Here is a 12,842-nt window from a genome sequence, read left to right as displayed (position 1 = left end):
GACTCGAATCCACCAGGTCGCGGGGGCGGGATCTTGACACGCTCTGCTCCCGCCCATTTTTCCTTTAAATGGGGGTGCTTCCCGCTGCTATAAGCAGGAACGCCCCCGACGTCATCCAGAACGCCCCCAACGTCAGCGGGGACTCCTGCTGATGTAAGTGTGCAGTCCTGGCCGCGTCCTGCAAGGGAAGGCTGTGGGTAGCTGGAGCCCAGAAGTTCCCAGGTATGATGATGAGTCACCAAAACCCTATAAAACCCTACAAAAAGCCTATAACTAATCAACAACAGCAACCTCCAGGTCCAGAGAAAGGTAAATCTATCGGAACAAAATGAGCTAAAAACTGAATTTTGACAATGCTTACTTGAATTACTGTCTACAGTAGGCTCAAGGATTTTTTTCCATGGGATTTACCCTTTAAGAGTTCATACTGCCAATAACACAATTAATGATGTGTGCGTGAGAACATTCGCTGAGGCATTTGATGGAATCTGGCTTCCTTAGCCTGTATTATATGTACACACCATAATTGTTTGATGTTTTCTTTTCACCTGTTTGAAAAGGTCACAGCTCAGTTGCCACATTTTACTTAGATAAAAACTTTTCAGTGTTTTATTTAATCTGATCGTATACACTGAATTTAGATAACCTATGAAGGAGAAAAGCTGCTGCTTACCAAGCAGCAAATGATGACCGTAAAGCATTTCACCCAAATATGCAGGGCAGTGCATGATATCATGATTTATATATATATATATATAAATATATATATATACACACACACACACAATATGGACAAAATAATTGAGACACCAGTAGGGACTTTTACTCCTAAATACATAGACATTAATATGTAGTTTGTCCCCCCTTTGCAGATATAATAGCTTCCAGTCTGGGAAGGTTTCCACAAGATCTTGGGGTTTTTCTGAGGGAATTTCTGCCTATTCATCCAGTAGAGCATTTCCGAGGTCCGGCACGAATGTTGGACGAGAAGGCCTGGCTTGCAATCGCCGTTCCTGTTCATCCTGAATGTGTTAGATGGGGTTGAGGTCAGGGCTCTGTGCAGGCCGGTCAAGTTCTTCCACACCAAACTCATCCAACCATGTCTTCATGGACCTTGTTTTGTCCACTGGGACACAGTCATGCTGGAATAGAAAAGGGCCTTCCCCAAACTGTTCCCACAAAGTTGGAAGCATAGCATTGTCCAAAATATCTTGGTATGTCCCCTTTAGCATACCAATTTCTCAAGATCTGCATTAATTAAAGGGACAATTTTAATGTCCCTGGCAGTGGCACCTCCACTATATATTAAAGATGTCAGCTTGAAGCAGTCAGTCAGTGGTAGGAAAGTGCTCTCATTTAAATCAATAGGATCACATTACACACATGCTGAACACATGTCTGCAACATTCCCTGAGCCAGTGCTGGAGCTCACTCAAGGTGAACACTTTGGCCAAACACATTGCCAGAGCTGCATTCAGCTCCCGTGTAATGAAAGGGATGAATGCATATGGGAGATTTTGCAGACAACACAAACATTTAAAGGAACCGCCCAGTTTTCATATGTGTTAAAGTGCATATGATACAGTAGCTGGAGTGTCCCATTATGGTACAAAAATATTGTTAAAAAAGATGTTATTTTGGTAGGGTGTTTCACATAATGTAGCCAATCAAAGTTTTGTTTAATAGATTAACATTTTAATACAGTAATTCTTGGTATTGCTACCTACCAAGTAATGGGTTGTGAGAAAAGAGCAACTCCCCTGGATGTTGAAACATGTTTTTAGTTGATTTTAGTATGACAACCAGAAGACTAAAGATGCATGCAAACTAGCATAAAAACCACATTATACTGCTTTGAAAATGCACGTAACTATAAGATCATTTACATCAAGACCATGAACAGCCTGTTTTGCAGAAGTTATGGAAACACGAAATGATGAGGCGGTTTGAGCCGGCTTTCAAGCTGTAGTCAAGGTTCAGCAATTGGGATAAAGCATGTGATTATGGTTTAATTTCCAGTTCACCTTGTGTTCCTTCCAAGGTCTACCAATTTTTCCAGTGGACCTTTACTGTGATTATTACACAGATCATGGAGAACGTGATGTACTGCTCCTCATTTGTGCGCAAGAAGGGACATATTTTACATTTGGAATCTGCTGCAGCATAGGAACAATTATTTTTGGTACACGAAATAGACATCTTTACTTTTACATTTTGTATACGTTCCTTCTAGTTGTGGTCATAGTATGTACACCTTTGTTTTATTGCGTTTATTTGGGATATTGCTGCACTATAACAGATTAGGTTTATCTGCCCACATTTAGGCAACTTTCGGTAGATGTATGTTAAATTACGCAAAGGACCTGCTGAATTTAGTCAACAAGGAACCAGTAGCTTAATATCCTATTGCATTTAGTTGAATCCTAGAGATCGATGATGGGAAGAGTTAATTTGCTCTCTTTATGGACTGTCAAGGTCAGAATTTTACATAAGGACCACCAGGATTACGTCCATGTAATTGATTGGCTGTTACGTTAACAATATTCCAGATACAGACACCCTTCTGGAATAATGGCTTTGAAGTGACACTCCACAATATTATTTGAATTAAATATCTGCCTTTAGGGAAAATGCACAGATATGATTGTGTCATCTTACAGTCCTTGCTCCTTGATGTCGCTAACATCACAGATCCATAGAAGACTCATTGTAACGATTGTTTTGATAACCTTAATAAAATGCTCTGCCATCAAGTTATTTGATGGTTTGTCATTATTGACAACTTTCCTTATCCTTAGGGTGACTGCATTGGCCATTGTTCCAGGACACGTATAATCTCATATTGTGGACCAGCACATTTATGGGATTGCCCTGCAGTAGGCACTAATGGAGGGAACCAGTTACTTATAAATGGAAATATGGTCCATGTGATCACGCTACTCTTTTTGAGTAATTATTTGAGGGTAATAAAGGTTAAACTTCATAAAAGCTATACTGACTGTGGAGTCTCTCGGCTGTCAACATTCTAGAAAATCAGAGCTGATTACTGGGCGTCCAGGTCAAAGTATTTAATCATCAGGTAGGAAAGTGGTTTGACCCCGCCGACTACTGCCCAGTAACTGCCCTCTTCCCTTTGCTTCCAGGTCCCTTAGGGCTATCCTCTTAATGAGGCCATATACCTCTCTGCTCACCTAGTAATTTTCAAGGTATGGCCATTACTCATCCACATCTATACCAAAAACATTACTTAAAAGCTTTTTCGCTTCTTCTTCAATAACATGCAGATCTTAGTTATTTAGGACATGAGGCGTAGACTTGTGTGGATGTATAATCACAAAAAAACACCTGTTTTAAGAATAATCCATCCTCCTAATACTCGCAACCGGCATCCTGAGTGTCAGTGTTATTGTAAATTTTGTACATTGTCAGTTTTAATGTTATTGTTAATTTTCACTCTCCCCTTATTGTAATAGCGATACAGAATCTGCTGTCACTTTATAGATACATTTATTATGTAACCCATAACTCCAAATGTTTCACAACAGCCAAAGAGGGTCAATTTTGTTCTTGGGGGTGTTATTGGTGTGGCTAGGTTACAGGGCTTTAGCGAGGATTTGCCTTTGTGAACTATAAATAGCTATTTATGCATCCAAGTAATTTAATTAGTAAATTACTAAATAGTGTTTAGTAGAACACTGTGATACACCAAAATAGCAAAAAAACAAACATTCTGAGCTTATGGACAGAGGGATTTGGGTCACAAAGAGGGAATGGCTCTCCTAAAATACACCTGGGAGTTATAGAATGATCATTGCATTATTTTGTGATTTAAAAAACAAACACTTTTTTGCTCATTAATCTTATCCAAAACATTATATAAGAATTGTAATTCTAAAGTGATGAAGACCACAATAGTATAATAATAAATGAATTCATGTTTATTATGAAAGGGAAGGAAAAAAAAGCTCTGAATATCCATAATAACAGCTTAATAATACTGTGTAATTGAACCTGTTTCCTGCTTTATGGCCATCTGCTCTGCATTTTATCAAAAACATGTTGCAATGTTGTTTATGGCTAGGTGTGTGCGTACAAATCACCTAGATGACACAGTATAAAGTGAAGTTAGAAACAGAACCATATCTAAAAAAAATTGCACCAGGGCCCCCCGACTTCACAAGCAACATTTCCCACCCCAAAAACGTGTCTGTTCCGTATGGCCCTTAAATAGCATGTTAGTGCCATCTTTGCAACCAAAAAGTTTGTCAGTGCCCCCAAACAATATTTCTGTGCCTTCTTTGTCCCCAAAAAGCATGTCTGTGCCATCTTTGCCCCAAACAGCTTGTCAGTGACCCAAGCAGCGTGTCTACACATCTGTTTCCCCCAAACAGCTTGTAAGGCCATTTTTGCCACAAACAGCTTGTCACTGCCTCCAAGCAACTTGTCTGTGCCATATTTGCCCCTAAACAGCTTGTCAGGGCCACCAAACAGTTTGCCTGTTCCATCTTTGCAACCAACTGGCTTGCCAATCTCCCCAAACAGCCTGCCTGTGCCATCTCTGCCCCCCCCAAGCACTGCAAGTAGAGGATGGACAAGTGGTCTCAGGGGTTGGGATCCCTGTGCCCCCCATAGTTATGCCACTTGTTAGAAAGTTTAAAACCAAAGCTATGTTTGACACACTCAAAGGCAGTCTTATAAGCGAATGACACAATCAAGTTAGCTAGGTTTGCAGTATAGAACCATAATTTACCTTACCAGGGATTAAAATAGAGGTGATCCCCAGCCATTGCTAAACTACATGTCCAAATATTTGCAGTGTATGCCCAGTCAAAACTATGTTCAAATATTATGGGGACATACAAGAATAGATCACAACCCAGTTTAAAAGGCCGCAGTTTTACAGTACTAGCAACACACAACCCTGCACCAAACATCACATAAACCTGTACTGCACACAGTAAAATGCACAGTGAGCTAAAGAGCAGAATAAAGACATAAAAAGTCATATTGTACTAAAATAAACAATTGTTGCTAAAAACATAAACCCTGTGTGCAACCATTCCCAAAATTGCTGGGACAACCCCAACAACTACAGTTCCAGCTATCGGGAGGAGCTCCAAAGTTGTGGCATGACCCATGTAACATCTATAGCACTAGACCTAGATCTAAGGCAGCAACAGGTCACCAGGAGCCATAGATAGAAGTGTGCTCCCTAGCTCAGATGAAGTCCATAGTGGATATTCTGATTTGTACCTGTGGAGCACAGGTTTCCAGAACCGCATAGGCCTATGGCAACCCGCAGCAGAGTCCACCTGTTCCACAAGAAACACATAACTTGATTTTTGAGAGGTTCTGGGATTGCTGTCTGGGCCAGAACATCTCATATGTCCAATAATATATGGCTAACAATGTCAGTCTGATATGCCCAATGCACATAATCAGATCCTCTCCAACACTTGTGCCAAAACTGCATGAAATGGGCAGCGAAGATGCATATTCTACTGTTTTATTAAAGATATTATCTACAATTTTACTGTCTAAATTATGAACTTGCCTTTAGAATATTTAGTATGAAAGTACCTTTTTTGTTTTAACATGTTCACAAATATTTTACATACCATTACAATGCCACATTGTTTAATTTCTAAAATATTATTAATGATTTGCTGAGTTTCATTATTTTACCTACATTAGCAAAATAAACGAGATACTTTTGCATACATACCTCTTCGGAAACTAAAGCACCTTTTAATTTTTCTGTAGGCTGCTTTAGGTAAGAGAGTAGATGTAGAGGGCAATGAACCAGAGGACCAAACACCTGCATTTTCTGCTTCAAGCATCATCCAGATCCTGGCCTGTATACGGCTCAGTGGTGACCCTTATAAGTAGCATTCGAAGAAAACCTCTTTAGATTCATAACAAATCCCCTTCGTAAAGAAAGCATCGTCAGGATTCCTATGGTTTGTTAACGTAAATGCTTCTTTTTTTTCTCGGTACTCCTCCCAAAAATGTAAAGTTTTTTACATATTTGCCTGTGCCTGGCGAACCATAAAAATGAAATCTTCCAGCTAGACGCAACTCCTCAGGCAAAGTCAACGAATAGCTCTAAAGGATCAGAGATAAAGAAAACAAGAAAAAATGCAGGAATTCTGGATCATAAAGTCAAAACATATCCAGGTTTTCAGTGTCCAAAGGCGAAGATATTTCGCAATCCTCTCTCCGGATTTCCGTCATACTTTCTCTACCGAGCGTACCTGCTTGGTAGGACTAACCCTTTAAATCTTCTCTCCACGTTTTTGTAACACGCAAGCCTGCTGGAAGGTAGACATAAAAATATAAAGGCACCTTGGAGCCGATAGCAATTTCTCTTGCTTTTGTAAGGTGGCATTCACTTATCAACTTGCTACTGCCGATGTAAAGAGCAGGCTTTTGTTCTCCAGAGCCATAGCATTAGGCAGGTGCACAGGCAGCTTTGAGGCACAGTAAATACATGTGTCTCAGGCAGCAGTAGCACTGAATCCAGTTGCTCTGACTTTGAGTTGACTTCAAGCAGGCATCACGTGAGATAGCTTAGTGATTATTAAAGGTGCAGGTCCTCCTTGCTCATTCCTGCTTCAAATAACCTTAATTTCTCCTTTTTTTTTGTATCGTGCTATGAGCTCAATCGACATTTTTTTGTTCTCCGTAGAGTGCACTATTAGATGTATATTTTTTCTTATTGCCCTGGATTTCAGCATCCTAGTTGTAGCCTGTACTTAAGATTATATACAGATGTCATACAAGATGCCAAATATTTGCGTTTACAGCGTTGTATCAATACTTGGAAACTCTCAGGGTTTGCCCTTATGTCTCAAGGGCTCTGGTTAAATAGCAAAAAACTCTCAGGGTTACACAGTCTCGGGCTGACTTTATATTCTCTGATTTAACAATGTTTAAGCATTGGGATAGCACAGATAAAATGCCGGCTTGACTGCGTGTGAATATTTTTACCACGAGTAATGTCTTTCACAGGGACAATTATCACAACCACAGGATTGCCACCATTAGAGTCACTAAACCGAATCTTTGTGAAGGGCTACTACAGGGTTAATAATTGAAGAGCTCCAGAGTCAGCTCATTAAAATTTCCAGGTACTCAGAGTACCTTCACACACTTAGTAAACAGAAACAAAGTAGGGGGTATTCTTAACCCCTTAAGGACAATGGGCGGTCCCTAAACCCATTGCAAACAATGCATTTTGAGCCCGTACATGCACGGGCTTTGTCATTAAGGGGTTAAAAGTTCTAAGAATAACAGCAACACATCCACAAATAGACACTCACATAGATACACGCATTCATTTACAAAACAAAAATGTGATTATGATTAACCCTAGTAGATATTTTGAACAGATTTTTGTAATGAAAGTAATGAAAGCCAGTGATATTTTTAAGTATATAGTGGTGTAAAAAAGTAATGTACCTGTAAGGTAATAGTTTAATGGCATGTCATTATATATATATATATATATATCATTTTTAAAAAATTGTCTGGGACAAATTGTCTGGGACAAATAGAAACTGGATACAATTCCCTCACCAGTAAATTATCTTTCATTAATGCAATGAAAGCACTATGAATTTGCACACCATTGTAATGTCCTAAGTGACTTTGGCTGGTCAACTTTGTGGAAGTAATTGTATTCTCTCTGAATAAATGATCCACCCCCTGCAACAATGAACAAACGTTAATGTAATCACGTGGTTAATGATTAATGGCGCTGCCAACTCACAGAGCAAACCTCTGAACCGGTCCCACTGGACAGATCACACAGCAGATATTTAACTATCTATAGTCATTCAGAGAGAACTACCTGGGATGGTCCAAGAAATCAAATTTACTTTTAATTTTCTATAAAAATCCCATACTCAGCCCGTACACATGTGAGAGTTCCCATGCCACAGACTCAGATGGGCTAAACAGACTAACATACCACCCAAGTGGCCGTGTTTAGGAGGGAGAGTCTTAGGGGGAACAAATCCATCTGTCCTGGTTCCCTTGCCTGATGTCCTCCTCTTCTAGAACCTTGGAATGTTTGCTAGTGTAAGTGTATCTCAGTATTCAGCCGATTATTTTTCAAAGGTCAAAGGTCACAAAGTCTTGTTAAGGACCTTCCTCCTGCTACTGCACCTCCTCTTTGGTCATTTGTAAAGCTAGAAGGACATATAATCTGTCCTTGTCTGTTTTTAGGTCACCCCAGGTGCTGCAAGGTGGGAGGCAAGCTTTGGCCACCTGGCAGTAATGTCCCAGTCCCTCCTTGTGCATCAGTGCAAGGTGCCACAAGTACAAGATCCCCAATTACATTGTGAACTATAGAATATAAGCCCCACATTGTTTTGTGCATGAAAGTGTGTTACTTTATATATCATTTTTTGAGCCTTGATCTTAAAAGATTCAGCTTTGTGTCTGGCACCTTCCCTTCAAGACTTCAATGGGTCTTCAAAGGGGACCCAGAGGATCTAGCCTTCTTGCAGGCTTTTTGGCCAAGAAGGGAAGGAAAGTGTTGCATATTTATTTGGGAATGTGACCCCAGAAGAGGAAGACCAAGGGAAGCTTACTATGGCCCTACAAAGACTATTTTTCACTTTGTGATAATGAAGCACTGCACCTTGAGCTACAAAGTAAATAAACCTTTTGTTGTTGTTGACTCCCCTGTGGAGAGGCAATAGAGTACAAGACTGTTGTTATAGGCAGGGCTAGCCTGGCATGATGTTGGTGCCCTTGTCTGTAATGCATAAGCGAGTTAAAATTTAACTTGGGATGTTGTGCTCTGTGGGAAACTGGTATATTGTGGTGATGAAAACCCACAGTAAATGGATCCCCAGTCTTCTTTCTCACCCAGCTCTGGGCCAAAAGGCCTGCAACAATAATAGGGTCTTCGGTTCCCCTTGCTGGCAGTGCTCAGGTAGCCACAAAAGTTTTCCACCCTTTTTCGGGCAGAAAGTCAGTGGAAGACTTGGATCTGCCTTGGGGAACTTACTGAATCTCAAAGCTTTTTCCTACACTATATTTGTTCAATCTAGTACTAACAACAGCTATCGCTTGTATTAGTTAATATTCTGTTCATCAGATTTATTTTATTCCTGCACAACAAAAAACAACACATTTATCTAAGCCAAGAACAGCAGACTGCGTTATAGTAAATCTCACTTTGAGTCTTAAATTTTTATCTAATTTATGCTATTACACGTGTAAAACTTCCATTTGAATTTCAGGATATATAAGTATAGTCTAAAACCGCAAAACAATGCAGATTTCATCTGCCCAGGAACACCAACAGCCTCAGACTTGTGGATTAGCCTCCCTTGGATCTCATCAGTGAGGTGCAGCTGGTGGTCTTCTAGCAACAGTGAGCAAGGAGGTCCATGTCTGGACTCCTTTTTACAGTTGGTAAGAAGCCAAAGGTTACAGCCTACCCCTACCATGCGACCCTGCTTCACTGTGTCATTTCCAGTGCCAAAACCAAATTGCATCCATTTAATATCATACGTGTACAAGCAGAGGAAGGGGAGTTGACAGGAAACAGAAGAATTATTGACATAATTAAGACACAAAATGCTAGTAAGTAATCATGCAGACTGCACTGGTTATAACTACTGTAACCAACTAACTGTATACACAGTAATATAGGTAATGTATCATAAACACATCAATGTGTGGAACAAAACTGAGAAAATGTAATAGTAGGTATATAACCCAAAAAATCCCGTATTAACAGAAATGTTGCAATTAGTACCAGTCCCTATAGGCTAGGACAGCGAGGGACCAAAAAGTGATACCTGGTACACCAGCCGTAGCAACATGAATATGAATTTTGTATCCCCACAAAACATACCCCATGCTGAGCGCCACCTGGTGATCTTAACTTGAGGGATCCCTGGGGGGCAACACACGTACCCCAGGCTCCTTAACCTCCCTGGCTTCAGGCCCCAAAGAATTAAGATAAAGGATTCCGTAGAATACCTACTTTCTAAAGATATTTGCCAAAATCATAACAAACATATATCACTATTGTGACGCTTTCTTAACAATGCATATAATAATAGAGTTGAATGTTTAGGCCTTACATTCAGATTTTTATTCAAACACTATTTTATATTTTTTTATAATAAGTGATGCACAAAAAAGGGCACAAACAGACCTACAGCTAACATAACCTGGCAAACAGGATACTATCTAAACCGCAGAGTAAAATACACACCAGGTTAAAAGTACTATCAAGGGATCCCGGCTGTACTGCTTCATTAGACGCTGTAACTCAAAGACATGCATGATGCTCAAATATGTCCAACGCAGAACACAGGGAGAAATGAAACACATTAATAACCATTTTACAAACCGATGAACAATCTACTGATTTCTAACCTGTTACCAGCAGTATCCATATGGCACACAATGTAATAAGCAATGTTATAGCTTCATGTCGCTAAAAGTGCTTTGTATAGACAGGAAGCTTGGCGAGGGGTACCAATCCCCACTGATTCCTCTAGAGAGAGCATTAAGAACATCTTTTACTTACAATGAGGCGACAAGGCTATCGCTATCCCCCCTCCAAAAATGTATACACAGCCATTATACAGGGCCATCTGCATATTTAATGTCTTATACATTGCAAGAACGTGGAGATAAGTAGCAATGCAAGTACAGTCAACATAGCTGGAAACTCTCCGGGCCAACACCCGAATCCTCCGGGTCGTGGAGTCTTGACACTCCCCGCCCCTTTGCCCTTTTAATGGGGGTGTTTCCCGTGCTGTCAGCGGCAACGCCCAATGAGTTCAGCGAGACCGCCCACCCACGACAGCTGGATTGGCCACCGACATCAGCGGGACCGCCCGCCAACGTCACGGGACTGCCCCACCAATGTCATCGGGACCGGCAGGTATGACAGTAAATATTCATACACTGTGCCACAGCACAAGCCTAAATTGTAACTTTGGGGTTTATTCACTAAAGGACGAGTTGGTAAGAGGGTTTTAGTTGCAACTTCTCCCTTCTCTATTCACCATAAGGACCATCTCTAGCAGATTTCTCCAATAATATGGACAGGCTGACCCTGTATAACATGTACATTAATTGCATGAGGGAAACAATTGCATAAACCAGCAGTTTACTCCAATTACAAAAAAAGACATAAGGGGCTAGAAGGCAAATATTTTACGTCATATTATTTATAACCATTGAAATATGCAGAGTAAATGTGCTCCACTCACCTCCTCCAAAAGGCGCCCATATAACCCTGCGGATAGACTTGACCCAGTCTTCCATGTCATTCTGCGTGCTGGCCATAAGAAGATATGTTTCATGGTTTGCAGTCATCCGCTCCCGGTCTCCTCCTGGAAACATTTAAAGAATGTTATCAATAAAATAATTCTGTATCACAATGAAACACGGACCACTGACATATAACCTTATAGGAATCCCTTGTAATATTGTGCTTTAGGCATGTCGATAGTAGGTGTATAACCAAAACAATCCCATATTTTGGGATCAAAAACACAGAAACATAATTTTCTCCATTTTATAATACAATAACACAATGATAATGGTTTACTAAAAATACAATATAATATAAATGTCTGGTTAGGTGTGTCATCTGTATGACATGCTCAGTACTGTACACTCGTTCTCCTGTAGAACTGTTCTTCTCTTAGATAATAAAATGACTTTAGTGACCCAATACCAAAACAGCATCTCCATATTGTTATGTCCTCAACTTTTGTTGAGTGATATCTGCCCTAATTTTTTAGAGACATCAGCCTGTAGCTATAGTGGGCATTGCTATACAATGTTAAACATCTGTCAAAAAAAAAAAAATTCCTGCCATGCCCACCTGCTAGATCAACATAGAGTTAAATAAAATATATTATGCAGGTGAATAATATAGTCCGACAAATCAATGCTAATATATACAAATTCCCTGTGTTAAGTTGAATTAATTTAAACAGAAACTTGTATATGGTATTTTAAAGCTTACCTTTCACGCATAAGACAGAAGGGTAGGTAGGTAATGGAATACCAATACATTGTTTTTAATACAAATTTCCACTGGCATCCAGGCCACAACACATAATAAAATAAGTAAAAAAAAATAAGATTTTGTCCTCTGTGGGCAGCAAAAGTGCCAAGGACTGCAAAATAAGAGATGGCTCCAGGGAATGAAATGGAAGCAAGCCAGAACAACTTTCTAATCACATCAACAAGGGAGATCTTACTTGGCTTTTAATCTCCCATCTCCCAGGGAGATAGCTTTTAATTTCCCCTCTCAATACAACCTTAGACTTAATAGCGTGACCTTGTTCCCGAAGGGAATCTGACGTATAAATATGTATTTCTTATAAGTGAAGGTAAAAATATAGATGTATTTAACCAAGACATTTTATTGTGTTTAAGGAGCAATGACTGGCTTATTATTTTGCATTGAAAAAGTCTTCCGCCGCAGGCTAACAATATGCAATGTCTGTTATTTAAAATGTTGTTTCAGCCAAGTTCTTTTAATATCTATACCAATGTGAATTGTTGGTGTCCCTTATAAACCTCCCCTGGGTTCAGTAGGGTCCAACGTCCCTTTGACAGTAGCCGTCTACCTTTGCTAGTCCATCATGGCGCTCCAAGTTGTGTTATAGTTATACAACCATAAGGGATGCATTACAGATTTCCATGCGAATCATACACAGGGCTCAGAATGTCTCTCCCCTTGCTTACTGAGAAAGACCTGGAGATAGGGCATTTGGTAAAAGCCCCAGGATCCCCAAAATACTACCGTCACAGGACCCTGCACTGTTTGTTTGCCCATACAACCCTCA

General features: G+C 40.1%; 1 protein-coding gene across 5 annotated transcripts in view; it reads right to left on the bottom strand.

Moving 5' to 3' along the window:
• The window catches only part of ARHGAP24 (Rho GTPase activating protein 24), a 320,431-nt gene that overhangs the window by 25,484 nt on the left and 282,105 nt on the right, over positions 1-12,842 (bottom strand). For 4 of the 5 annotated variants that reach the window (XM_053461725.1, XM_053461726.1, XM_053461729.1 and 1 more), the window contains one exon: positions 11,250-11,372. In XM_053461725.1, the coding sequence (XP_053317700.1) occupies positions 11,250-11,372 (123 nt within the window). Of the gene's footprint in view, positions 1-5,725; positions 6,178-11,249; positions 11,373-12,842 lie in introns of those variants that run through there. The other variant, XM_053461727.1, reaches the window with a different exon arrangement.

Source organism: Spea bombifrons, chromosome 1 (genome assembly GCF_027358695.1).
Source record: "Spea bombifrons isolate aSpeBom1 chromosome 1, aSpeBom1.2.pri, whole genome shotgun sequence".
Taxonomy (NCBI): Eukaryota; Metazoa; Chordata; class Amphibia; order Anura; family Pelobatidae; genus Spea; species Spea bombifrons.
This window is presented reverse-complemented; position numbering and strand designations above follow the sequence as displayed.